The sequence below is a fragment of the Micromesistius poutassou genome, assembly GCF_964030765.1.
Source record: "Micromesistius poutassou genome assembly, chromosome: 2".
In the NCBI taxonomy this organism is placed as follows: Eukaryota; Metazoa; Chordata; class Actinopteri; order Gadiformes; family Gadidae; genus Micromesistius; species Micromesistius poutassou.
The window spans coordinates 20,780,703-20,806,741 of NC_140272.1; the positions used below are offsets into that span (position 1 = coordinate 20,780,703).

Sequence of the window (26,039 nt, forward strand, 5' to 3'; positions counted from 1 at the left end):
CACAAATCTATCAAGGTCATTAACTCTTGGGCTGCTAAAAGAACTGACAGCAGTAGCATGACTTGACAAGTTTAGATGTAAATGTTACAGTTCTGCATCACTTATAATTCTCATTTAGGCAGGAATAATAATACACATAGACACAGAAACTACATAAATCACTTTATTTATTTCCAACAAAATAAATTTGACAGAAAACATCTGCATAGGTACTTTCAATACGTACATAGCCTATGAAGCAACCCTGGCTATCTAAAAAAAGTCAATACAGTTTGTAGTACCTTTCCACCGTTGAGCTAATATACAATGTTGAACACCTAATAAATAAAACCAACACATTCCAATCATCAACAATAAAAAAAAAATAGAGTTAGGTTTGAATTAGTCAAATGACCTCATTGTAGTTTCAGATAATACAAAGTGGTGGTAGAGTTAATGGACCCTTAGCATACTCGTTTTCAAAATGGAAAATCTGCTAAATCAAGCATTCTCTCTCTAGTGTGCATTATTACACTCGGGTTAAACACACTTACTCATTGCCACGTGGTATAATATACAGAAAGACTCATAGGACCCTCCCCAACACACACATCACATCCACACAGTCCCACCCTGCCCCCCCCCCCCCCACACCCCCCCAACCTCACACACTCCATTCGTTCCTACACACAGTCCCACCCTGCCCCCCCCCCCCCCACACACACGCACACACGCGGGGACATTTAAGGTTCAGAATATCAGGCACTAGTGGCTGGGGGGCGCACCCCATGCTGCAGCCAATGGGGTGAGAGGGATTGTGCACGCGGTCGTCACCGTGGGAATGTTTGGCTGTCGTCACGGCGATGGTCAGCAGCACAGGGGCAGGTTGGTGGCACCAGGGGGGTCTCCTTAAGACTTGATCTTCCACAGCTGGGGCCGCAGTGGAGGAGAAGGTGAGGAGATGAGGGGTTATACCACATGCATTACAGTATGTGACAACTTATACTAATGACGCATTTATCGGAGGATACATTATAGGTGTGAATTCAACAAATATTACAATCTATCATTTTAATAAAACCACTTAAAAAAATCACTTGACAAACAAATAAAAAGCCCCCTAAAATACAGAGCATGCTCAGTAGGACTTCTTAAGACTCACTCGGATGTTGAAGCCCAGTAAGTCGCTGACCACGGCGGAGACGGCTGACAGGATGACCACCTTGGTGATGTTGTAGATCAGGGGGTTCACGGTCAAACCCAGCAGACGGAACGGGGTGTCCAGCTCCTGGGGTCAGAGAACAGATCTTATCAGATTAATGAAGTGGTTTTCTGTTGCTGAACCATACAGGGAAACAATAATCTAGTTGGACTTTGATTGTTTAGAAATCACTGTAATAACATGCGTTGGACGTAAATTCACTGCTTGATGAAAGTCTAAATATTTGTTCAAATGAATGTTAGTTTTCCCTTTGGAGGACAATAGAGAAACAACCATCTTGATGGTATTTGGTTTTTTAGATATTTATGGACTGAAATCACTGCTTGATGGATGGACATGGGTTAAATAGAGTTTTGTATTGGTTCTGGTACATTAAAGTGTGTGCATGCTGACCTTCATCAACTTCATGGCCAGCTTCAACACGTTGTTCACCAGACACAGCTCCTCCTTCTTATTGGGCTTCTTCTCAATTCTCAGGTACAAATTAATCTGATGGAGAAAGGGATTTTATGGGAATAGACGTCTTTTGTTTTGAATTCAATTAAGGTCAAGTATGGGTTCTTCAGTCGCTTGCTGCAGGTATCATTTACCTGCTGGGTAGGGTTAGGGTTATGGTTATGGTTAGGGTTATCAGGTTAGGGGTAGGGTTAGGGTTATCAGGTTAGGGTTAGGGCTATCAGGTTAGGGTTATCAGGTCAGGGTTAGGGTTATCAGGTTAGGGGTAGGGTTAGGGTTATCAGGTTAGGGTTAGGGCTATCAGGTTAGGGTTATCAGGTCAGGGTTAGGGTTATCAGGTTAGGGGTAGGGTTAGGGTTATCAGGTTAGGGTTATCAGGTTAGGGGTAGGGTTAGGGTTATCAGGTTAGGGTTATCAGGTCAGGGTTAGGGTTATCAGGTTAGGGGTAGGGTTAGGGTTATCAGGTCAGGGTTAGGGTTATCAGGTTAGAGTTAGGGTATCCATCTACCTGCTCAGTGAGCAGCACGGAGGCGTTGCTGTACTTGCTGTTGGTCTCCGAGCCCAGTGTGGCGAGGCGTAGTAGGAAGAGGAGCAGAGCGAAGGCCCATACCATCAGCTCCCAGTTCAGAACAGAGTCCAGGAATGTCTTGTAACTGCGCAACAGCTGCAGTATAGCCAAAGGGAGATGGTAAGTCACGTGAAAAAGGTGTGTTCAGAAACATGATCTAGACAGAGCAGCCTACTAGGTGCGGGGTACTCTGTGTGTGTGGATTCAAAATAACTGATATCATCTAGTCTCCTCCTGGCAGGGCCGCTATTGGAACAACTGGTTCTGTCCCATTATTACGTTCATATCCCCTACGATCAGAGAGTCCTGGAAGATAATACTGACCTGGGCACAGATGATGAAGCAAATGGAAAGAGCCAGGAGGAAGATGGTGGACACAATGACATCCACTGAGCGCTGGGGTCCTCTTCTCTGTGTTATAAAACAAACCAAGAGTTCTGAATGGAACTGAGAGGGAACTATACTACAGAGGAGGTTGGCTGCCCCCTACTGGCAACAGACGGTCATAGTAGCACTTTAGAAACAGGACATACAGCAGTCAATCCCATTTTTAGGTGTAAACATTCTTGGAACCCAAATTTGCCATCTTATTTTATATAGCTGGTATTGCTGATAACAATTATATGGTATAACATCATAGCTGTATGAATACACATGGTAGTTCCAGTGTAGACTCCCTCTATAGCGATTCCATATGCACACCAGGTGATCCCAGGTGTGGTCACGACCTGAAGGCTGTGAAACCATAACCTCATCCAGACAAACCTTGAGGAACGAGCGCAGAGAGAGCCACATCTTGATGTTCTGGACCTTCTTCAGTCTGAAGTGGGGAATCTCAGACTTCTTGGCCTTGCGTGCGGAGGTGAGGTGGCTGAACAGCTTGGCGAACAGCAGCCTCTGCCACAGCAGAAGAAAGATAAAGAGAGTTATTAATTAGTTATATATAGTATATATATATATAGTTATTAGTTAGTTATTAATTGTGCTCGCACTCTGTGTCACTTTCCCACTGTCACGACTTTAAGCAAAGCGAACTGTAGTTTCCCTGAAAGAGTGTCAAAGATGTTTTTTAATCTTTCTGCTACATGAATTTAAAGATGCTGTTCCGATACACAAGGGGACGCCTAGCGTCATGGCAGGCCGTGAACAGGACATTACCGGACGTTAAGTCCCACCAGACCATTCTTCCAGTAGTTGCTTTGGTCCGTTTCTGTCTTTGTTCTCACACTGGGCTGGGGACAGGTACTGGCCCCAGCCCAGTAACTTCTGGTTTCAACCCTTACAAAGTAGATGGTAACGGAACGCGTCCTGCAGTCGTCTCTTCGTTCACCTGTTTATACGTCCGCTCCGCGACGCACGTCATGAAGAAGAAGAGACCAGCCAGGCAGAACTTCTCCACCGTGACGATGAGGAAGAAGGCGCAGGCGGTGGCGTCCGCTGGCCCGGCCGTGGCGGCCCACAGCCGGGCCGGCGTCAGCAGGGTCAGACTGGACAGGTCCAGCTGCTGGCACAGCCGGAAGGCGTAGGGCAGGAGGGCCAGCGTGGCCGACACCAGGGCCCCCAGCAGCAGGTAGCCCATGCCCTGCTCCACTGCCTTCACCTGGGGGGGGCAATAGTGTCATCAATGCCCTGCTCCACTGTCTTCACCTGGGGGGGGGGGGGGCAATAGTGTCATCAATGCCCTGCTCCACTGCCTTCACCTGGGGGGGGGGGGGGGGGGGGGGGCAATAGTGTCATCAATGCCCTGCTCCACTGCCTTCACCTGGGGGGGGCAATAGTGTCATCAATGCCCTGCTCCACTGCCTTCACCTGGGGGGGGGCAATAGTGTCATCAATGCCCTGCTCCACTGCCTTCACCTGGGGGGGGCAATAGTGTCATCAATGCCCTGCTCCACTGCCTTCACCTGGGGGGGGGGGGGGGGGGGGGGGGGGGGGGGCAATAGTGTCATCAATGCCCTGCTCCACTGCCTTCACCTGGGGGGGGGGGGGCAATAGTGTCATCAATGCCCTGCTCCACTGCCTTCACCTGGGGGGGGGCAATAGTGTCATCAATGCCCTGCTCCACTGCCTTCACCTGGGGGGGGGCAATAGTGTCATCAATGCCCTGCTCCACTGCCTTCACCTGGGGGGGGCAATAGTGTCATCAATGCCCTGCTCCACTGCCTTCACCTGGGGGGGGGCAATAGTGTCATCAATGCCCTGCTCCACTGCCTTCACCTGGGGGGGGGCAATAGTGTCATCAATGCCCTGCTCCACTGCCTTCACCTGGGGGGGGCAATAGTGTCATCAATGCCCTGCTCCACTGCCTTCACCTGGGGGGGGGGGGGGGGGGGGGGGGGGGCAATAGTGTCATCAATGCCCTGCTCCACTGCCTTCACCTGGGGGGGGCAATAGTGTCATCAATGCCCTGCTCCACTGCCTTCACCTGGGGGGGGGGGGCAATAGTGTCATCAATGCCCTGCTCCACTGCCTTCACCTGGGGGGGGCAATAGTGTCATCAATGCCCTGCTCCACTGCCTTCACCTGGGGGGGGGGGGGCAATAGTGTCATCAATGCCCTGCTCCACTGCCTTCACCTGGGGGGGGGGGGGGCAATAGTGTCATCAATGCCCTGCTCCACTGCCTTCACCTGGGGGGGGCAATAGTGTCATCAATGCCCTGCTCCACTGCCTTCACCTGGGGGGGGCAATAGTGTCATCAATGCCCTGCTCCACTGCCTTCACCTGGGGGGGGGGGGCAATAGTGTCATCAATGCCCTGCTCCACTGCCTTCACCTGGGGGGGGGCAATAGTGTCATCAATGCCCTGCTCCACTGCCTTCACCTGGGGGGGGGCAATAGTGTCATCAATGCCCTGCTCCACTGCCTTCACCTGGGGGGGGCAATAGTGTCATCAATGCCCTGCTCCACTGCCTTCACCTGGGGGGGGGGGGGGGGGGGGGGGGGGCAATAGTGTCATCAATGCCCTGCTCCACTGCCTTCACCTGGGGGGGGCAATAGTGTCATCAATGCCCTGCTCCACTGCCTTCACCTGGGGGGGGGGGGCAATAGTGTCATCAATGCCCTGCTCCACTGCCTTCACCTGGGGGGGGCAATAGTGTCATCAATGCCCTGCTCCACTGCCTTCACCTGGGGGGGGGGGGGCAATAGTGTCATCAATGCCCTGCTCCACTGCCTTCACCTGGGGGGGGGGGGGGCAATAGTGTCATCAATGCCCTGCTCCACTGCCTTCACCTGGGGGGGGCAATAGTGTCATCAATGCCCTGCTCCACTGCCTTCACCTGGGGGGGGCAATAGTGTCATCAATGCCCTGCTCCACTGCCTTCACCTGGGGGGGGGGGGCAATAGTGTCATCAATGCCCTGCTCCACTGCCTTCACCTGGGGGGGGGCAATAGTGTCATCAATGCCCTGCTCCACTGCCTTCACCTGGGGGGGGGCAATAGTGTCATCAATGCCCTGCTCCACTGCCTTCACCTGGGGGGGGCAATAGTGTCATCAATGCCCTGCTCCACTGCCTTCACCTGGGGGGGGGGGCAGTAGTGTCCTTAGCTGGCTCCCTCTCCAGACACATTTGACTTTTGTTAAACCATTCTTTTTGGTTAACCTCTGTTTATGAATGATGATTACTTTTGCGTTAGACCTTGGTGTGTCTCCATATTGGCTGTGGCCCAGAGCTGGGCGGTGACAGATTGGGGGCTCGTCCGTCTGAACTGAAACAGACCTTCTGCATCATGTCGTGGTAAGCAGTAGTTGTTGAATGCTTAATTTCGGTTCTGTTAATTGTGTAGAGGAAATGACGTAGTACAAGAAATAAAATGAGTGAAAAAGTAAAAAAGTGAGAATCACAGTGTTAGATTTGAGAGGATGATTTAAACGATGACCCACTCCTCAATAGGATTGTGATGTGCTTAGTTTTTCTGGCAGGCTTTTCGACAAACATTTTGTGCACCTTGGTGTTAAAACTGGTATATTTCTGTTAAAAAATGGTACTTGTTACTATTAGTCTGCTCTGAATGCAGGGATTGAGTGTTGGGTGGGAGACGAGAAACAGCGTGACTAAGCTACTGTTAATGTTAAACGGTTCTCTTATTTATTGTATTAGACTTAATTTGTCCACAAATGAAGCACTAGAGAAAATGAAAAATCGTAGAAGGGACAAAGAAGGTGGGATGGGCATTCAATTCAAGGTCCTTTAATTAGTTAATGTTGGTTAATTGGTTAGTGTTGGTTAATTGATTAGTGTTTAATTGGTGCCCTCTGTGACAAATAGTACCCAGTACAATTACTCCAATTTGTTAAAAGTAAAAGTACAATTTGTAATTGTCCTTTTACTTGAGTATGGTTTTTCAGTACTGGACCCAATACAGGACACAAGACAGAAAGCAATACTATAGTAGTAACAGTATTTCTTTCAGGGTGTCATACAGTAGCTGTGGTCAAGCTATAATATCATTGACTGTGTGGAGGTGAGGTCCGTAGGGGTGTGGGAGCGGGTGCTGGCGGCGTGCGCTGGCAGCGTTGGTGTACCCGTGTCAGGATGATCCCACTGATCTCCAATACTGACATGTCTGCTTTCTTGCACTCGCCCTTCTCCCAGAATATGGCACTGACGCGGTCACGGGACGGGTGGCAGGGCTGCAGCCAGGACAGCTGGCCCTGCAGCCAGGAAAGCACACACACACACACACACACACACACACACACACACACACACACACACACACACACACACACACACACACACAGGCAGGCAGGCACGCAAATACACACACACACACACACACACACACACACACACATGGCACATGCAATCACTTAAAGAGCTCCACATATAGGTCTAGCATGTGAACATTAAATGCAGAATAGTTAAAGTCAGGAGGTGTTGAGTGTCTAGATACAAAGGATCTGGCTGATTGCAATAAGAAGAAGATAATGGATACTCTGTAAGGGTGACTGGCATGGTGTTTTACTCAATACTGTACATCATTAAACTACGTTTACTAAAACAAAATTATGCAAGTATTGTTTTATCTATATTGACTCCTTTTATTACATATTTTACTATATCATTATATAGGGTTATTTACTACGGTTTTATTACATTTGGCGAGTCTCTTGAGGAGGTAATTCCACCACCGTTAGAGGACCAGGTAAACCCGTTAAAGGACCACGTAATGCTGTTAAAGGACCCGTAATGCTGTTAAAGGACCAGGTAAACCTATTAAAGGACCCCGTAAACCTGTTAAAGGACCCCATAAACCTGTTAAAGGACCCCATAAACCTGTTAAATGACCCCGTAAACCTGTTAAAGGACCCCGTAATGCTGTTAAAGGACCACGTAAACCTGTTAAAGGACCCCGTAATGCTGTTAAAGGACCACGTAAACCTGTTAAAGGACCCCGTAATGCTGTTAAAGGACCAGGTAAACCCGTTAAAGGACCAGGCAAACCTGTTAAAGGACCAGGTAAACCTGTTAAAGGACCCCGTAATGCTGTTAAAGGACCCCATAAACCTGTTAAATGACCCCGTAAACCTGTTAAAGGACCCCATAAACCTGTTAAAGGACCCCGTAATGCTGTTAAAGGACCCCGTAATGCTGTTAAAGGACCCGTAATGCTGTTAAAGGACCCCGTAAACCTGTTAAAGGACCAGGTAATGCTGTTAAAGGACCCCATAAAGCTGTTAGAGGACCAGGTAAACCTGTTAAAGTACCTCATAAAGCTGTTAAAGGACCCCATAAACCTGTTAAAGGACCAGGTAAACCTGTTAAAGGACCTCATAAAGCTGTTAAAGGACCAGGTAAACCTGTTAAAGGACCAGGTAAACCTGTTAAAGGACCCCGTAATGCTGTTAAAGGACCAGGTAAACCTGTTAGAGGACACAGGGGAACCAAAGACTCACTCCAGCGATGCCCTGCTGCAGGTTCTCCTCGTCGCTGCTCAGCGCGGCGGAGGACAGCGGGAACGCCACGCCCACCTTGTGATGCCCTTCCCCCTCACTGCTGCCGCTGGAGGCAGAGTCAGGCCCCTGCAGAAGCTCCTCCCACATGGTGTCATCCGTGTCAGAGGCGAGGCGGGAGTCCCCAGGGGGCGGCCTCAGACGGTCCAGCTCCCGGGATTTGGCCTTGCCCTCATTGGCCACTGTAACCTCAACTCCTCCTCCTCCTCCTGCTCCTCCTCCTTCCTGCGGCCACAGAACACACGTGTTGGAGAGGATTCATGACAACTGGAAAAATGGCCCTGATCCTTGGTATGGATGATGAGAATGGAGGACTTGATGAATATCTTGTGTCTGACGGCAGACGAGCTGAACTCTGGGTGACCTCTGGGTGACCTCTGGGTGAACGGGGGTGTTTCACAGTCTTTTTGTAGCGACCAATCATGGAGGCTTGGGTCTGTAAGCGTGTGTTGAACACAAACTCATCCAGTATTAACTGGTGTAAAAATGTGTCCATAAAAGTCCAAAAAGACCACTGTAAAAAAAAAAGTGTCATTCGCTATTGGATAATATCTCCGTGACGAAGCATGAAACAAGGGTTCACTTTGGCCCTTGCAGCTTTGATTACCAGCCCCCAGAAGTTCTGCTATAACACAGTAGAACGACCTGATCTGGGATAAGGAGAATGGCGAATAGTATCAGTACAGTATGTGGAACCAGTGGTTGATGACTTGGACGTACCTGGGTTCTTGGGGTGGATTTGGGGAGCCTGTGTGGGCCTCTCTTCCTCAGGGGGCAGGAGGACCCCGGCAGGCTGGGAGCCGCTTGGACCTTGCTGTCCCTCACCGCCTCTTCCTCGTCCGTGGAGAGCTCGTCCGACGCCCGGAACCCCGACTTCCTCTTGCTGCTCTGCAGGAGGACACCAGTGAGATGAGGACCTCTCCACCACAACCTACTCTGTGTAATGCCGGCCAACCTGCACTCAGTGCTGAATGCTTCTAGCAACAATGGTGAGGATTTCTCTCATTCCTTGAGTCATTTAAGCTGCTGTGATTCAAAACCCCCATGATATTGTATGGATCCTTGGCGTTGATCATGACATGGGTTATCATGGAACTACTGAGAATGAACAGGAGCATGGGGAAGGAAAGGAAGCGAGGTCAGAGGTTTACTCAAGAGCTCTGAGGTCCTTTTCTGACCTCTAGTGGTCAGAAATAAATTAGACCAAAGACATCATCAACATGCAGTGTGGATGAACAGACAGCCACCCTGCTGAATCTGATTGACGGCTGGGTGTGACAGCGCCTACCTGGGCTCTGTAGGACAGCCGCGGGGCCTCCTCCGTCGGCCTGGCCTTCTGCTCCGCCTCTCCTCCGTTTTCCCCCTCCTCGGTCTTCTTGGTTCCTCTGCTCTTCCACGGCCTTCAGCACACAAACATCTCTGGTTTATTAAGCTCATAGGTAACAGTGTGATCCAGGAGGTAGGTCACTTCGCAACACCGTAGCTGCTTTTCTAGGTATTCTTATGAATTGGTAAAACTATAAATTGGCTAAATTGTGTGTGTGTGTGTGTGTGTGTGTGTGTGTGTGTGTGTGTGTGTGTGTGTTTTGCACCCACCTCCTCCTGCGTGCGGGGCTGGTGGTGGTGGTGGTGGAGGTGGAGGTGGCGCTGTTGGTGATGGTGCGGTTGGACTCTGTGGAGACGATCTGACAGTGCACCGTCCCCAGCAGCAGCATCAGACACACAGGCTCCAACAGATCGCTGGCCCCGGCCGTCGGCAGCTGGAGGTACAGAACCACCGCAGCCACTGATGGTGTTGGTGGGTGGGAGGGGAGAGATATGAAGACCAGGTTATGTGGTCCTGCCCAGCTCAGCTGCTAGGGCCAGGCATCGACACTAGCATGAGTTAGAGCTTTGCAATAATCCAACACTTTGGATTCTGCCAAAAGTCTCTGCCAAAGGGCGCACATTTGGCTGGCGGTTAAGTTAGTATTTCCTTCTTTTCTTACTTCATACATTTCCCAGATCAACAATCATCAATTGGACATTTAGATTATTCCAAGACTTGCTTGTTCCCTAAAGCTGTTGTTGCTGTGATTTTGTTGCCCTTGACTACAGTCAAGAAGAGACAGCCCAACTCGAACCAGAAGAATTCAGCAGCAGTTGGGCAACAACCAATCATTGGGAGAGAACAAATACCGGTTCTTCAACTTTGATCAAATCAAGTAATACAATGTTCCAGGTTCAGCGTGGCCAGGCTGCACCCGGGAGCGCCCAGCCTACCTTGCAGGAAGTAGAGCAGCAGGATGCACCAGGAGACGTGGGTGGAGGTGACCTGGGTCCACCAGCGGAAGAAGAAGGGGAAGAGCAGCACGCGGACCAGGCCCTTCCGGGTCAGAGACGCCCAGGGGCTCTCTGGCTTGGCCTTGCTGAACGTAGATCCTGGGAGAGCCCAAACACAGCAATGCATCTGACTTGGGTTCAACTTTGACTGTGGCTGAATGAATTCTTGTAATGAGTGAAGACGGTACTTCATTGATCCCTCCCACACCCACACATCCCAGGATGGGTGGGTGTGGTAGCAGAAAGTACTGGACCGTAATAGAAAAAAGACAAACAATGTAATGTGTAATGTAAACTAAAAAAAAACTTTACATGGTACATGTACATTAACAATATGCAACGCAAAAATAAAAGTACAATGCGCAAAGTCCTAAAATAGTTTGGGTCCATGTCATGAACCCATTTTAGGCCTGAAGCTTATTGCAGCCCTTAATATATTACATTGTTATGTAATATATTACATTGTTATGCATCTTTCTCCACATAGTTTGCTTAAGCCCTACCAACATCTGAACGTAGCGTGCTCACATCGTGCCACACTCATGGAGCATTCATATATTACACAGATCCTTTATGATACCTTAGTAACCTTGTAATAATCTGTATCTATTCATTATATCTTTCATCAATCTATCATTTATAGCTTTAGATTATAAAGCTATTCTAACTCTGCCTCTTAGTCAAATACAGATGTGCTGATGTGAGGCCGTAATCACCTCTGACAAGGTCCACGTCGATAAGGTCTGGCTTGATGTGGCCGCTCTTCATCGGTTTGCTGTCGATGTCCTGGGAAATGAAGGATAGTTAGGATTGATGGGAGGGTGGAAATTAGTGTAGGTAGCAAAATAGTCGTTTGATGAGTTTCCTTACATTGAGCTCAGCCTTCTCCAGAGATTTCTCCCATACTTGCTGATCGTACGCCCCGATCTATTGCAGAGATGATTACATTTCAATCATGATCTGGAATTGAACAAAAACAATGCATACGTTCCACTATCAATCTAAATGTACCTTCTCTTGATACCAAGCTATTCTCGCCATTGCCAAATGACACTGAGACCAGTCGATCATCAGGGCATTTCACAGAAACCCACAGGAAGGCGGTGGGGAAATCCTGACCCTGACCGCAAAACGAGACAACGTCGATGTTTGTCATCATTGATTACCCAACTGTATAATCAAAGCAAATACATAGAAGAACAATAACAATAAAACAAAAACAAGAACAATAACTTTGAAATAAAGGGCATGAAGCAGATAAGACAGCTTGTACAATGGCAATATGGCAAACAGGTACGGTTTACACCATTTGATTTAGATTCATCCTCCGAGCTTCATCATACCTGATCATCCAGACTCGGCGACAGTGGAAGATCGTTCAAGTAATCATACTCACAGATATACTATACTACTAACCCGTTACTATCACAGATATACTATACTACTAACCCTACACTATCAGAGATCGTGTGTCGACAGTCTTCTCCTCATCGGAGGGAGAGAGGTAGGGAGGAAACTCCAGCTCCCAAACATAACAGTGGATGTGTTTTTAGCCACTAACCCACTAACCCTAACCCACTACAGCGCTGGCCTGATAACATCTCGTACTGTTTATTCAATGTGGGAAAACACGCCGTTGGCGGCATGCAAAATCGAGCTCTACGACTAGCAGAAATGAATACACGATCTGCAAGGATTTATTTGAATTGTTAAGTATTTTTTATTTACGGAGTTACCTGACTAACTTCACTGTCACATTGGGCAGTTGAGTGGCCCACTTCCCTCTTCCGGGTTCCGACGCTCCCTGCCAGCTTGCGTCACATTCAGCCAATCAGAACGCATGCTGAATGTTGACGGAAATAACAAGATCAAACCGAAATGAAAACACCAGTGGTCAGGAGAGGTTATTTAACAAAAAATTGATTCTTTAGTAGCCCTCTACACCTCTGTTTGCTTCTGCCATACAACGTTTGTATGTATAGGCCTACTGTAGTCATAACATGCATGAATGTTGTTATTTAGACTAAAACAGTCACATAATAGCTCATTACCGAGCCAATGTCTGAGAGCATCTCATTAAGGGAGCTTTTCGTCTAAAAAAGGTTTTTTCTCATTGGATGTCTGCGATTCCACCAGAGACTGATCCTGTTCTACCGCACACCAGCTCGCCCTCATCCTTTCCACCGTTTATACAGTTCAAGTATAAATAATTACATAATTATTAAATAAATACATAAATATTAACCCTAACCCTAACCTATTATTATTAAATAATAAAACAGTTTGAAGCAGAAATAATTAAAAACCTAGTGTACTTTTTGTATTCAAATAAATGAAATCATTTTGCTTGCAAATGTTTCCTCATATCCCTTTATTAAGGAAAAACACATTATTTGATACATTTTCATTGCGCCCCTAAAGTTCTTTATGGGCTCCTACATTTTTCAACTTGTGCTCCTTGGGAAAAAAGTAAGCGTCAAGCCCTGTTTTGCCGCTTTTCCACCGACAGTACCAGCTCAACTCGTCACGACTTAGTGCGGCACGACTTGGTTTGGTTCCAGCCTCGTCGCGTTTCCATCTAAAAAAGTACCTATTCAATGTGGGCGGGTCGTAGAAAAGAACCTCTCCAACGTGGGCGTGTCATCATTTGGTTTTAATCCCGGGGGACGGGATTCCCGGGAAATCGGATCAAGACTATTTCCTGATTCCTCGGAAAGGTTATAATGGCAAATAAAATAAAATACACAATAACTGAGCATCTACATACAGTAACGTTGATGGAGGCGAAAATCGAGGCCTGGGAAAGGAACGACACAAAAACTAAACAGGGAAACGCTGACGTGTCCCCCTCGGGAGCGGGTCTGTGGACTCCAGCCACGCCGGACACACACAACCACGCCGGACACACACAACCACGCCGGACACACACAACCACGCCGGACACACACAACCACGCCGGACACACACAACCACGCCCGACACACACAACCACGCCGGACACACACAACCACACCCGACACACACAACCACGCCGGACACACACAACCACACCCGACACACACAACCACACCCGACACACACAACCTTGCCCGACACACACAACCACGCGCAGCCTAACTCTAGCCCTGGGAAAGGACACACACGGCGAAACGCTGATCAGTGTCCCCCTCGGGAGCGGGTCCCTGGACTCCAACCACTCCGGACACAACTTAACTTTGAGTGATTATTCCCGTTTGCAGCCGCTGGCCAATCAGTGGCCAGGAGCCTGTTTACGTCATACAAAAGTACCAGCTCCACTCGCTTGGAACCTCAACAGAGGTGCTACTAAAAAAAGTACCAGGTACCAGGCACTTTTTTTGGCAATGGAAACGCAAAAAAAGGCGGGTCAAGTCGAGGCTGTTGAGCTGGTACTGTCTCATCCTCATCGTCATCCGCTTATCCGGGGTCGGGTCGCGGGGGCAGCAGCTCAAGCAGGGGGCCCCAGACTTCCCTTTCCCGGGCCACATTGACCAGCTCTGACGGGGGGATCCCGAGGCGTTCCCAGGCCAGTGTTGAGATATAATCTCTCCACCTAGTCCTGGGTCTTCCCCGGGGTCTCCTCCCCACTGGTCGTGCCTGGAACACCTCCCAAGGGAGGCGTCCAGTGGGCATCCTTACCAGATGCCCGAACCACCTCAACTGACTCCTTTCTAAGCAAAGGAGCAGCGGCTCTAATCCGAGTTCCTCCCGGATGACTGAACTTCTCACCCTATCCCTAAGGGAGAAGCCAGCCACCCTCCTGAGAAAACTCATCTCGGCCGCTTGTATCCGCGATCTCGTCCTTTCGGTCATCACCCACCCCTCATGACCATAGGTGAGGGTAGGAACGAAGATCGACCGGTAGATCGAGAGCTTTGCCTTGCGGCTCAGCTCTCTTTTCGTCACAACAGTGCGGTACAGTGAACGCAATACCGCCCCCGCTGCTCCGATTCTCCGGCCAATCTCACGCTCCATCGTACCCTCACTCGCGAACAAGACCCCGAGGTACTTAAACTCCTTCACTTGGGCTAAGGACTCATTTCCTACCCGGAGAGGGCAATCCACCGGTTTCCTGCTAAGAGTCATGGCCTCAGATTTAGTGGTGCTGATCTTCATCCCAGCCGCTTCACACTCGGCAGCCAGCCGATCCAGTGAGTGCTGAAGGTCACAGGCCGATGATGCCATTAGGACCACATCATCTGCAAAGAGCAGTGATGCGATCCTCAGATCACCGAACTGCAACCCCTCCCCACCACGACTACGCCTCGATATCCTGTCCATGAATATCACAAACAGGATTGGTGACAAGGCGCAGCCCTGGCGGAGGCCAACACCCACCGGGAACGGAACTGATTGGCTGCCGAGAACGCGGACACAGCTCTCGCTTTGGGAGTACAGAGATTGGATGGCCCTGAGGAGTGAACCCCTTACCCCGTACTCCCGCAGCACCTCCCACAGTTTCTCCCGGGGGACCCGGTCATATGCCTTCTCCAAATCCACAAAACACATGTAGACCGGATGGGCATACTCCCAGGCCCCCTCCAGGATCCTTGCGAGAGTGAAGAGCTGATCCGTAGTTCCACGTCCAGGGCGGAAACCGCATTGTTCCTCTTCAATCTGAGGTTCGACAATCGGCCGAACCCTCCTTTCCAGCACCTTAGAGTAGACTTTCCCAGGGAGGCTGAGAAGTGTGATACCCCGGTAATTGGCACACACTCTCCGGTCCCCCTTTTTGAACAGGGGAACCACCACCCCGGTTTGCCACTCCTTTGGCACTGTACCAGACTCCCACGCAATGTTGAATAGGCGTGTCAGCCAAGACAGCCCCTCAACACCCAGAGCCTTTAGCATTTCTGGCTGGATCTCATCAATCCCTGGGGCTTTGCCACTGCGGAGATGTTTAACTACCTCAGTGACTTCCACCAGGGAAATTGACGATGAACCACCATCAACCTCGAGCTCTGCCTCCAACATAGAGGACGTGTTAGTCGGATTCAGGAGTTCCTCAAAGTGTTCCTTCCAACGTTCGACTACCTCCTCAGTCGAGGTCAACAGAGTCCCACCCTTACTGTACACAGCTTGGATGTTTCCCCGTTTCCCCCTTCTGAGGTGTCGGATGGTCTTCCAGAAACACTTTGGTGCCGACCGAAAGTCCTTCTCCATGTCCTCTCCGAACTTCTCCCACACCCGCTGCTTAGCCTCCGACACGGCAGCGGCTGCAGCCCTTCGAGCCTGCCGGTACCCTGCAACTGCGTCAGGAGTCCTCCGGGATAACATACCCCGGAAGGCCTCCTTCTTCAGTCGGACGGCTTCCCTGACCACCGGTGTCCACCACGGTGTCCGAGGGTTACCGCCCCTTGAGGAACCTAAGACCCTGAGGCCACAGCTCACCACCGCAGCTTCAGCAATGGAGGCTTTGAACACCGCCCACTCTGGCTCAATGCCCCCAACCTCCACAGGGATGCTAGAAAAGCTCCGCCGGAGGTGTGAGTTGAAGATCTCTAGGACGGGAGCCTCCTCCAGACGTTCCCAATTCACCCGCACTACCCGTTTGGGCTTACCAGGTCTGTCCAGACTCTTCCCCCATTCCCTGATCCAACTCACCACCAGATGGTGGTCGGTTGACAGTTCCGCCCCTCTCTTCACCCGAGTGTCCAAAACATACGGCCTCAGATCAGATGACACGATCACGAAATCGATCATCGATCTTCGGCCTAGGGTACTCTGGTACCAGGTACACTTATGAGCACCCTTATGTTCGAACATGGTGTTCGTTATGGACAATCCATGGCTAGCACAGAAGTCCAGTAACAAACGACCACTCGGGTTTAGATCAGGGAGGCCGTTCCTCCCCACCACGCCTCTCCAGGTGCCTCCATCGTTGCCCACGTGGGCGTTGAAGTCTCCCAGCAGAACTACGGAGTCCCCTACCGGAGCCCCATACAGGACTCCATTCAGGGTCTCCAAGAAGGCCGAGTACTCTGAACTGCTGTTCGGTGCATATGCACAAACAACAGTCAGAGTTTTCCCCCCCACCACCCTTAGGCGTAGGGAGGCGACCCTCTCATCCACCGGGGTAAACTCCAACACCGCGGCACTCAGCCGGGGGTTTATGAGTATCCCCACACCCGCCCGGCGCCTCACGCCCTGGGCAACTCCAGAGAAGAATAGAGTCCAACCCCTATCCAGGAGTACGGTACCAGAGCTGAGACTGTGCGTAGAGGTGAGCCCCACCAGATCTAACTGGTAGCGCTCCACCTCCCTCACAAGCTCCGGTTCCTTTCCCCACAGTGAGGTAACGTTCCACGTCCCCAGAGCCAGCTTCTGCCGCTCGGGTCTGGTCCGTCGGGACCCCTGCCTTTCACTGCCACCCATGTGGCAGCGCACCCGACCCCAGCGGGTCTCCCTGCAGGTGGTGGGCCCACAGGGCGAAGAGGGGGGGGGTGCCACGTAGCTTGTTCGGGCTGTGCCCGGCCGGGCTCCGTGGCAAACCCGGCCACCAGGCGCTCGCCGGCGAGCCCCTCGTCTGGGCCTGGCTCCAGACGGGGGCCCCGGGCTTCCTCCGGGCAGGGTCTCTCCTCCTCTTTTTGATGTATTCATGGGGTCTTCTGAACCATTCTTAGTCTGGCCCCTCACCTGAGACCACTCTGCCATGGGAGACCCTACCAGGAGCACATGGCTCCAGACAACACAGCCCTCAGGTTCACAGGGACACGCAAACCTCTCCACCACGATAAGGTGACGGTTCCAGGAGAGGGGTTAGCGAGGTATGTTGTGCTCAAAGCCTAGGTTAGCTGGGATATGAAAGTCGATCTCTTTTAGCATCGCTGTATCACCATGGTGACTGTCAACCAAACCTGGTCGGGAGCAGGTTTTACCATTCCCTAATCTTTACCATTCCCTAATCTGTGGTGTTTCATATTCAACCCACACTGAGTGAGTCAATAAAACTCTCAAGATCACTTGGTCTAGTTTTTGCTTATTGAGTACATTTGGTATGAATGATAATGTCATTCCATTTGATAATCTCATTTAACTTCATTGTGACTTTTCTTTATTATTATTTATTTATTAATCTTATGTAGCGCAGCGCTCATAAGCGTCTTAGTTGAATAAGTGCTAATACATTAGGATTTAATCAAGTACATTTATTAAAGTTCACTAAATACATCACTAAAATTATCTTAGAAAATAAGATGAAGAAATAATAAACAAGAAATAAGCTCTAGAACTGGTTGTAGTTCATATCTCCTTTCTATTTATTTTGGTTGAAAGGGAAAGGGATTATGGGAATTGTAGTCTAATACACAGCTGTGTTGATGGATCAATATTTTTAAATTAAATAAAATATATTTTTAATTAAATATGTTTAATTCCTTCTAAGAGTTTTGTTTGAAAATATTTTATTGCATAGTTTTTATTGTATAGTGTTAAAGGTATTATTTTGATGTCTGTATGTAAAATGTACTTTGTTTTATTACTTTTGTATGCTGTGATTAACCTGTTGGGTGAAAGGTCGCAAACCGCGCGAACGAGAGAGACGAGAGGAGGGAAGAGGAGAAGCCACGTCGAGAAGAGTCTCTGTGCTTTTGTTCCACAAGATGGCAATGTAAATAACGTGATATATTCGAGAGTCAGACTTTATATTTGTTTCCTGCGTGTATTTCGGACTGAATGCACATATTTGGATGCCGAAGACTTCGCACACACAAGTCAGCTGGCGACTGGTATATATAGAGCACACCCCGGACCCTCTCGGCAGCACTTCTTCTCCTGCCTTCTTTTACTCACTAACCCACGGGGTCTGGTGGAGTCACTTGTTGACTCTATCGGACCCCGAGCACTGCTTCTTCCTCTCCTTCCCTTTCTTCCTTTACTAGCTTAGTGAAGTAGCCTCTATGGAGATCCTCTACTAGCTTAGTGAAGTAGCCTCTACAGAGATCTTTATCTATCGGGATCCTCTTGATAACTGGCTTATTGCGATTACCTCTCTTTAGTTTTATTCTTTTTCAGGTTTATTGGGATAGCACCCACGCAGGACCAAGCTGTAACACAGGATTACTACCCTTATATCTAGTCTTACTTATATTGTTTATTGATGATTTGTATTGTCGATTGATAATTGCTTGTATGGTTTATTGTAACACTGCTCATGCAGTCTAAATAGACTCAATTGTTGACTCTAATAGATATGCAAAGACAGGAGCGTGTAGACTTCTTACTAGAAACCTTAATGATGATTTAATGTTTTAGATTCTTTTTAATGTAATCGTAATTTTCTGTAACATTGTGTAAAACTGTATTATGTAATAGACTCCGTTAACATTTAACCTCTTTCTCTTGACAATTATTTTCTCTGTCATAGTTTAAACAAGTTTATTGAATCTAAATAAAACTACCTCACTACGTTTTGTAATAGGCGATTAAATCAGTTCCTCAGTGATTGATCCGGCTACCCAGTAGGGGCCCGACCGACAGCTCGCAGCTCTCCCAGCCTCCGCACGATAGGTGAGTGGTGCATGACACAAACAAGGTTGATGGTGACTGGTCCGGAGAGTGAGGCAATATAAAGATGTTCAGACTTGTTCCCCGCTTCGTGGCCCATAGGGACTGGGGTTGTAAGAGACACCACAGAGTTCGATCGAAACGCGTGTAGCCTAAATTTAGCTTAACCTCGTAGGGGCTTAAACGAGGAGAGCGCTGTGGTGTGCCAGGAGATGGATCTCCTCTGGCTCCTCCTCCTCCTCCACCTCCTCCTCAAAGCCCTCGTCGCCGTCGCCCTCCTCCTCCTCCTCGGTCCCGTCCGGAGCGTCGGGATCCGGCTGCAGCACAGCGCCTGACTGGGAGTACAGGTACTCCACCCCCAAGAGTTCCCCTGCAGAGAGAGAGAGAGACACACACACACACATTAGCAGATGCCACAAGACAGCCGCAGCAAACACTCTTTGTCGCTAATCTCTATGTACCTGTGTACTCCCTGGGCTGGGTGAAGTCAACCAGCTGGACCCCCTCGACCTCGAGAGCCAGCTGGTTGAAGCTGTGCTGCAGCTGGGCGCTGTAGCACCGCAGCGCCGCTCGCGGTCCTCCCTCGACTGCCGCCCTGCCGCGGTTCTCGTTCCACCACGCCAGGCCCTCCAGCAGGTACACCTGGTAGTGGACATCACTAGAGGTCGTACCTGTACATAAACCACAAGGGACAAGAGTTAGCGATGAGGAGGAGCAACAAAATAAAAACAACACGCGTAAAGGAGGTGGAAAAAGACTTACCAGGAACGAAGCGGCACTGGTGAAGGTGGAAGGACTCGAGGGAAGTGGAGCCGCGGGCGCACCGGAAGACGGGGAGCCTCACACCACCCTTGGTGAGCTCTCCCGTCTTGGTGTACAGCTCCACCCCCTCTGGGTCCTGGATGGAGCCCAGGTGGCGGTGCTGTGTGCTCCAGATCTCCTCCATGCGGGCGCGGTCGATCAAAGGGACGCCCATGGTGTCCGTCACCTCCCGGAAGGCCTCCAGCACCTCGGAGGAGCCGCTCCGTCTCCGCCGCACCCCTCGTAGGGCGAAGACAGTGGTGAGCCAGCTCCTTGGCGGACAGTGTGACGGCGTCCCGCCCCTCCGAGGACTGCTTGGCCTCTTCCAAGCGGGCCACGTCCCCGCCGTCCCACTCAAAGATGGCAAAGGACAGCCTTGCCATGAAGAGGCCGTAGAGCTGGTGGCTGTCGGTGGTGACGCCCCTCGCGAAGCATCGCATGAGGTGCCACACGTCGAGCCGCACCACCAGTGGGACAAAAATGGGACAAGTGTGGGACATAAATGGGACATAAATGGGACAAGTGTGGGACAAGTGTGGGACATAAATGGGACAAGTGTGGGACATAAATGGGACAAGAGTGGGACAAAATGGGACATAAATGGGACAAGTGTGGGACAAGTGTGGGACATAAATGGGACAAGTGTGGGACATAAATGGGACATTAATGGGACAAGTGTGGGACATAAATGGGACATAAATGGGACAAGTGTGGGACATAAATGGGACATGTGTCCCACACTCGTCCCATTTGTGTCCCATTTATGTCCCACACTTGTCCCACACATGTCCCATTTATGTCCCATTCATGTCCCATTCATGTCCCATTTATGTCCCATTTATGTCCCACACTTGTCCCACATTTGTCCCATTTATGTCCCATTTATGTCCCATTCATGTCCCATTCATGTCCCATTTATGTCCCACACTTGTCCCACATTTGTCCAATTTATGTCCCATTTATCTCCCACACTTGTCCCATTTATGTCCCACACTTGTCCCACATTTGTCCCATTTATGTCCCATTTATGTCCCATTCATGTCCCATTCATGTCCCATTTATGTCCCACACTTGTCCCATTTATGTTCCCACTTGTCCCATTTATGTCCCACACTTGTGCCATTTATGTCCCATTTATGTCCCATTTATGTCCCACACTTGTCCCATTTATGTCCCACACTTGTCCCACATTTGTCCAATTTATGTCCCATTTATGTCCCACACTTGTCCCATTTATGTCCCACACTTGTCCCATTTATGTCCCACACTTGTCCCATTTATGTCCCACACTTGTCCCATTTATGTCCCACACTTGTCCCATTTATGTACCACACTTGTCGCATTTATGTCCCACACTTGTCCCACACTTGTCCCATTTATGTCCCACACTTGTCCCATGTGTCCCACACTTGTCCCATTTGTGTCCCATTTATGTCCCACACTTGTCCCATTTATGTCCCATTTGTGTCCCATTTATGTCCCACACTTGTCCCATTTATGTACCACACTTGTCGCATTTATGTCCCACACTTGTCCCACACTTGTCCCATTTATGTCCCACACTTGTCCCATGTGTCCCACACTTGTCCCATTTGTGTCCCATTTATGTCCCACACTTGTCCCATTTATGTCCCATTTGTGTCCCATTTATGTCCCACACTTGTCCCATTTATGTCCCATTTATGTCCCATGTGTCCCACACTTGTCCCATTTGTGTCCCATTTATGTCCCACACTTGTCCCATTTATGTCCCATTTATTTCCCACACTTGTCCCATTTATGTCCCACACTTGTCCCATTTATGTCCCATTTATGTCCCATTCATGTCCCACACTTGTCCCATTCATGTCCCACACTTGTCCCATTTATGTCCCACACTTGTCCCATTTATGTCCCATTTATGTCCCACACTTGTCCCATTTATGTCCCACACTTGTCCCATTTATGTCCCATTTATGTCCCACACTTGTCCCATGTGTCCCACACTTGTCCCATTTATGTCCCACACTTGTCCCATTTATGTCCCATTCATGTCCCACACTTGTCCCACATTTGTCCCATTTATGTCCCACACTTGTCCCATTTATGTCCCACACTTGTCACATTTATGTCCCACAATTGTCACATTTATGTCCCACACTTGTCACATTTATGTCCCATTTTTGTCCCACACTTGTCCCATGTGTCCCACACTTGTCACATTTATGTCCCACACTTGTCCCATTTATGTCCCATTTATGTCCCACACTTGTCCCATTTATGTCCCATTTATGTCCCACACTTGTCCCATTTATGTCCCACACTTGTCCCATTTATGTCCCACACTTGTCCCACATTTGTCCAATTTATGTCCCATTTATGTCCCACACTTGTCCCATTTATGTCCCACACTTGTCCCATTTATGTCCCACACAAATGTCGGACATAAATGGGAGAAGTGTGGGACATAAACCCTGACACGTGAATTGTGCTCAAAACCAATGCTTCCACTTCCAAATGGTGCGCAATGGCATAAATAACCCTATTTAAGCTCAGTTACACGTTTGCATTGAAAGTGACTGAGTTATTCACTTTTCCAGTTTTTATGCGTGTAAAATGCTTTTCAGAGCGAGAGAATCACTTTTTGACCAAAAAGGTGTTTTTGACCCTGACACGTGAATTGTGATCAAAACAACTGCTCTTCACTTCCAAATGGTGCGCAATGGCATAAATAACCCTATTTAAGCTCAGTTACACGTTTGCATTGAAAGGGACTGAGTTATCAACTTTTCCAGTTTTTATGCGTGCAAAATGCTTTTCAGAGCGAGAAAAGCATGTTTTGACCCACAATGGCTTTTTGACCCTAACACGTGAATTATGCTCAAAACTAATGCTCTCCACTTCCAAATGGTGTGCGATGGCATAAATAACCCTATTTAAGCTCAGTTACACGTTTGCATTGGAAGTGACTGAGTTATTCACTTTTCCAGTTTTTATTCGTGCAAAATGCTTTTCAGAGCGAGAGAATCACTTTTTGACCAAAAAGGTGTTTTTGACCCTGACACGTGAATTGTGATCAAAACAACTGCTCTTCACTTCCAAATGGTGCGCAATGGCATAAATAACCCTATTTAAGCTCAGTTACACGTTTGCATTGAAAGGGACTGAATTATCAACTTTTCCAGTTTGTATGCGTGCAAAATGCTTTTCAGAGCGAGAGAATCACTTTTTGACCAAAAATGTGTTTTTGACCCTGACACGTGAATTTTGCTCAAAACAAATGCTCTCCACTTCCAAATGGTGCGCAATGGCATAAATAACCCTATTTAAGCTCAGTTACACGTTTGCATTGAAAGGGACTGAGTTATTCACTTTTCCAGTTTTTATGCGTGCAAAATGCTTTTCAGAGCGAGAAAAGCATGTTTTGACCCACAATGTGTTTTTGACACTAACACGTGAAATATGCTCAAAACCAACGCGCTCCACTTCCAAATGGTGCGCGATGGCATAAATAACCCTATTTAAACTTAGTTACACGTTTGCATTGAATGGGACTGAATTATCAACTTTTCCAGTTTTTATGCGTGCAAAATGCTTTTCAGAGCGAGAAAAGCATGTTTTGACCCACAATGTGTTTTTGACCCTGACACGTGAATTGTGCTCAAAACAACTGCTCTTCACTTCCAAATGGTGCGCAATGGCATAAATAACCCTATTTAAGCTCAGTTACACGTTTGCATTGAAAGGGACTGAATTATCAACTTTTCCAGTTTTTATGCGTGCAAAATGCTTTTCAGAGCGAGAAAAGCATGTTTTGACCCACAATGTGTTTTTGACCCTAACACGTGAATTATGCTCAAAACCAACGCTCTCCACTTCCAAATGGTGCGCGATGGCATAAATAACCCTATTTAAGCTCAGTTACACGTTTGCATTGAAAGTGACTGAGTTATTCACTTTTCCAGTTTTTATGCGTGCAAAATGCTTTTCAGAGCGAGAAAAGCATGTTTTGACCCACAAAGTGTTTTTGACACTAACACGTGAATTATGCTCAAAACCAACGCTCTCCACTTCCAAATGGTGCGCAATGGCATAAATAACCCTATTTAAGCTCAGTTACACGTTTGCATTGAAAGTGACTGAGTTATTCACTTTTCCAGTTTTTATGCGTGCAAAATGCTTTTCAGAGCGAGAAAAGCATGTTTTGACCCACAATGTGTTTTTGACCCTAACACGTGAATTATGCTCAAAACCAACGCTCTCCACTTCCAAATGGTGCGCGATGGCATAAATAACCCTATTTAAGCTCAGTTACACGTTTGCATTGAAAGTGACTGAGTTATTCACTTTTCCAGTTTTTATGCGTGCAAAATGCTTTTCAGAGCGAGAGAATCACTTTTTGACCAAAAATGTGTTTTTGACCCTGACACGTGAATTGTGCTCAAAACCAATGCTCTCCACTTCCAAATGGTGCGCAATGGCATAAATAACCCTATTTAAGCTTAGTTACACGTTTGCATTGAAAGGGACTGAATTATAAACTTTTCCAGTTTTTATGCGTGCAAAATGCTTTTCAGAGCGAGAAAAGCATGTTTTGACCCACAATGTGTTTTTGACCCTGACACGTGAATTATGCTCAAAACCAACGCTCTCCACTTCCAAATGGTGCGCGATGGCATAAATAACCCTATTTAAGCTCAGTTACACGTTTGCATTGAAAGTGACTGAGTTATCCACTTTTCCAGTTTTTATGCGTGCAAAATGCTTTTCAGAGCGAGAGAATCACTTTTTGACCAAAAATGTGTTTTTGACCCTGACACGTGAATTGTGCTCAAAACCAATGCTCTCCACTTCCAAATGGTGCGCAATGGCATAAATAACCCTATTTAAGCTCAGTTACACGTTTGCATTGAAAGGGACTGAATTATCAACTTTTCCAGTTTTTATGCGTGCAAAATGCTTTTCAGAGCGAGAAAAGCATGTTTTGACCCACAATGTGTTTTTGACCCTGACACGTGAATTGTGCTCAAAACCAATGCTCTCCACTTCCAAATGGTGCGTAATGGCATAAATAACCATATTTAAGCTCAGTTACACGTTTGCATTGAAAGTGACTGAGTTATTAACTTTTCCAGTTTTTATGCGTGCAAAATGCTTTTCAGAGCGAGAGAATCACTTTTTGACCAAAAATGTTTTTTTGACCCTGACACGTGAATTTTGCTCAAAACAAATGCTCTCCACTTCCAAATGGTGCGCAATGGCATAAATAACACTATTTAAGCTCAGTTACACGTTTGCATTGAAAGTGACTGAGTTATTCACTTTTCCAGTTTTTATGCGTGCAAAATGCTTTTCAGAGCGAGAAAAGCATGTTTTGACCCACAAAGTGTTTTTGACACTAACACGTGAATTATGCTCAAAACCAACGCTCTCCACTTCCAAATGGTGCGCAATGGCATAAATAACCCTATTTAAGCTCAGTTACACGTTTGCATTGAAAGTGACTGAGTTATTCACTTTTCCAGTTTTTATGCGTGCAAAATGCTTTTCAGAGCGAGAAAAGCATGTTTTGACCCACAATGTGTTTTTGACCCTAACACGTGAATTATGCTCAAAACCAACGCTCTCCACTTCCAAATGGTGCGCGATGGCATAAATAACCCTATTTAAGCTCAGTTACACGTTTGCATTGAAAGTGACTGAGTTATTCACTTTTCCAGTTTTTATGCGTGTAAAATGCTTTTCAGAGCGAGAGAATCACTTTTTGACCAAAAATGTGTTTTTGACCCTGACACGTGAATTGTGCTCAAAACCAATGCTCTCCACTTCCAAATGGTGCGCAATGGCATAAATAACCCTATTTAAGCTTAGTTACACGTTTGCATTGAAAGGGACTGAATTATAAACTTTTCCAGTTTTTATGCGTGCAAAATGCTTTTCAGAGCGAGAAAAGCATGTTTTGACCCACAATGTGTTTTTGACCCTGACACGTGAATTATGCTCAAAACCAACGCTCTCCACTTCCAAATGGTGCGCGATGGCATAAATAACCCTATTTAAGCTCAGTTACACGTTTGCATTGAAAGTGACTGAGTTATTCACTTTTCCAGTTTTTATGCGTGCAAAATGCTTTTCAGAGCGAGAGAATCACTTTTTGACCAAAAATGTGTTTTTGACCCTGACACGTGAATTGTGCTCAAAACCAATGCTCTCCACTTCCAAATGGTGCGCAA

General features: G+C 47.9%; 1 protein-coding gene across 3 annotated transcripts; it reads right to left on the reverse strand.

The window, feature by feature from the left end:
- Positions 1-678: 678 nt before the first annotated feature.
- phtf1 (putative homeodomain transcription factor 1) lies at positions 679-12,280 on the reverse strand. 3 transcript variants are annotated; one of them, XM_084463539.1, is made up of 17 exons: positions 11,847-12,280; positions 11,515-11,623; positions 11,374-11,430; positions 11,220-11,289; positions 10,444-10,602; positions 9,778-9,967; positions 9,470-9,581; positions 8,902-9,069; positions 8,125-8,406; positions 6,751-6,879; positions 3,556-3,825; positions 2,991-3,122; positions 2,550-2,636; positions 2,166-2,321; positions 1,595-1,690; positions 1,142-1,267; positions 679-909 (listed from the first exon to the last, which is right to left on the reverse strand). In XM_084463539.1, exons 2-17 carry the CDS (start codon positions 11,572-11,574, stop codon positions 889-891), a joined length of 2,115 nt encoding a protein of 704 aa, XP_084319665.1. In that variant the 5' UTR covers positions 11,575-11,623; positions 11,847-12,280; the 3' UTR covers positions 679-888. The 3 variants fall into 3 exon arrangements, with proteins under 3 accessions (XP_084319665.1, XP_084319666.1, XP_084319667.1); XM_084463540.1 differs by having other exon boundaries at positions 12,240-12,273; XM_084463541.1 differs by lacking the exon at positions 11,515-11,623 and having other exon boundaries at positions 680-909; positions 11,374-11,463.
- Positions 12,281-26,039: the final 13,759 nt, after the last annotated feature.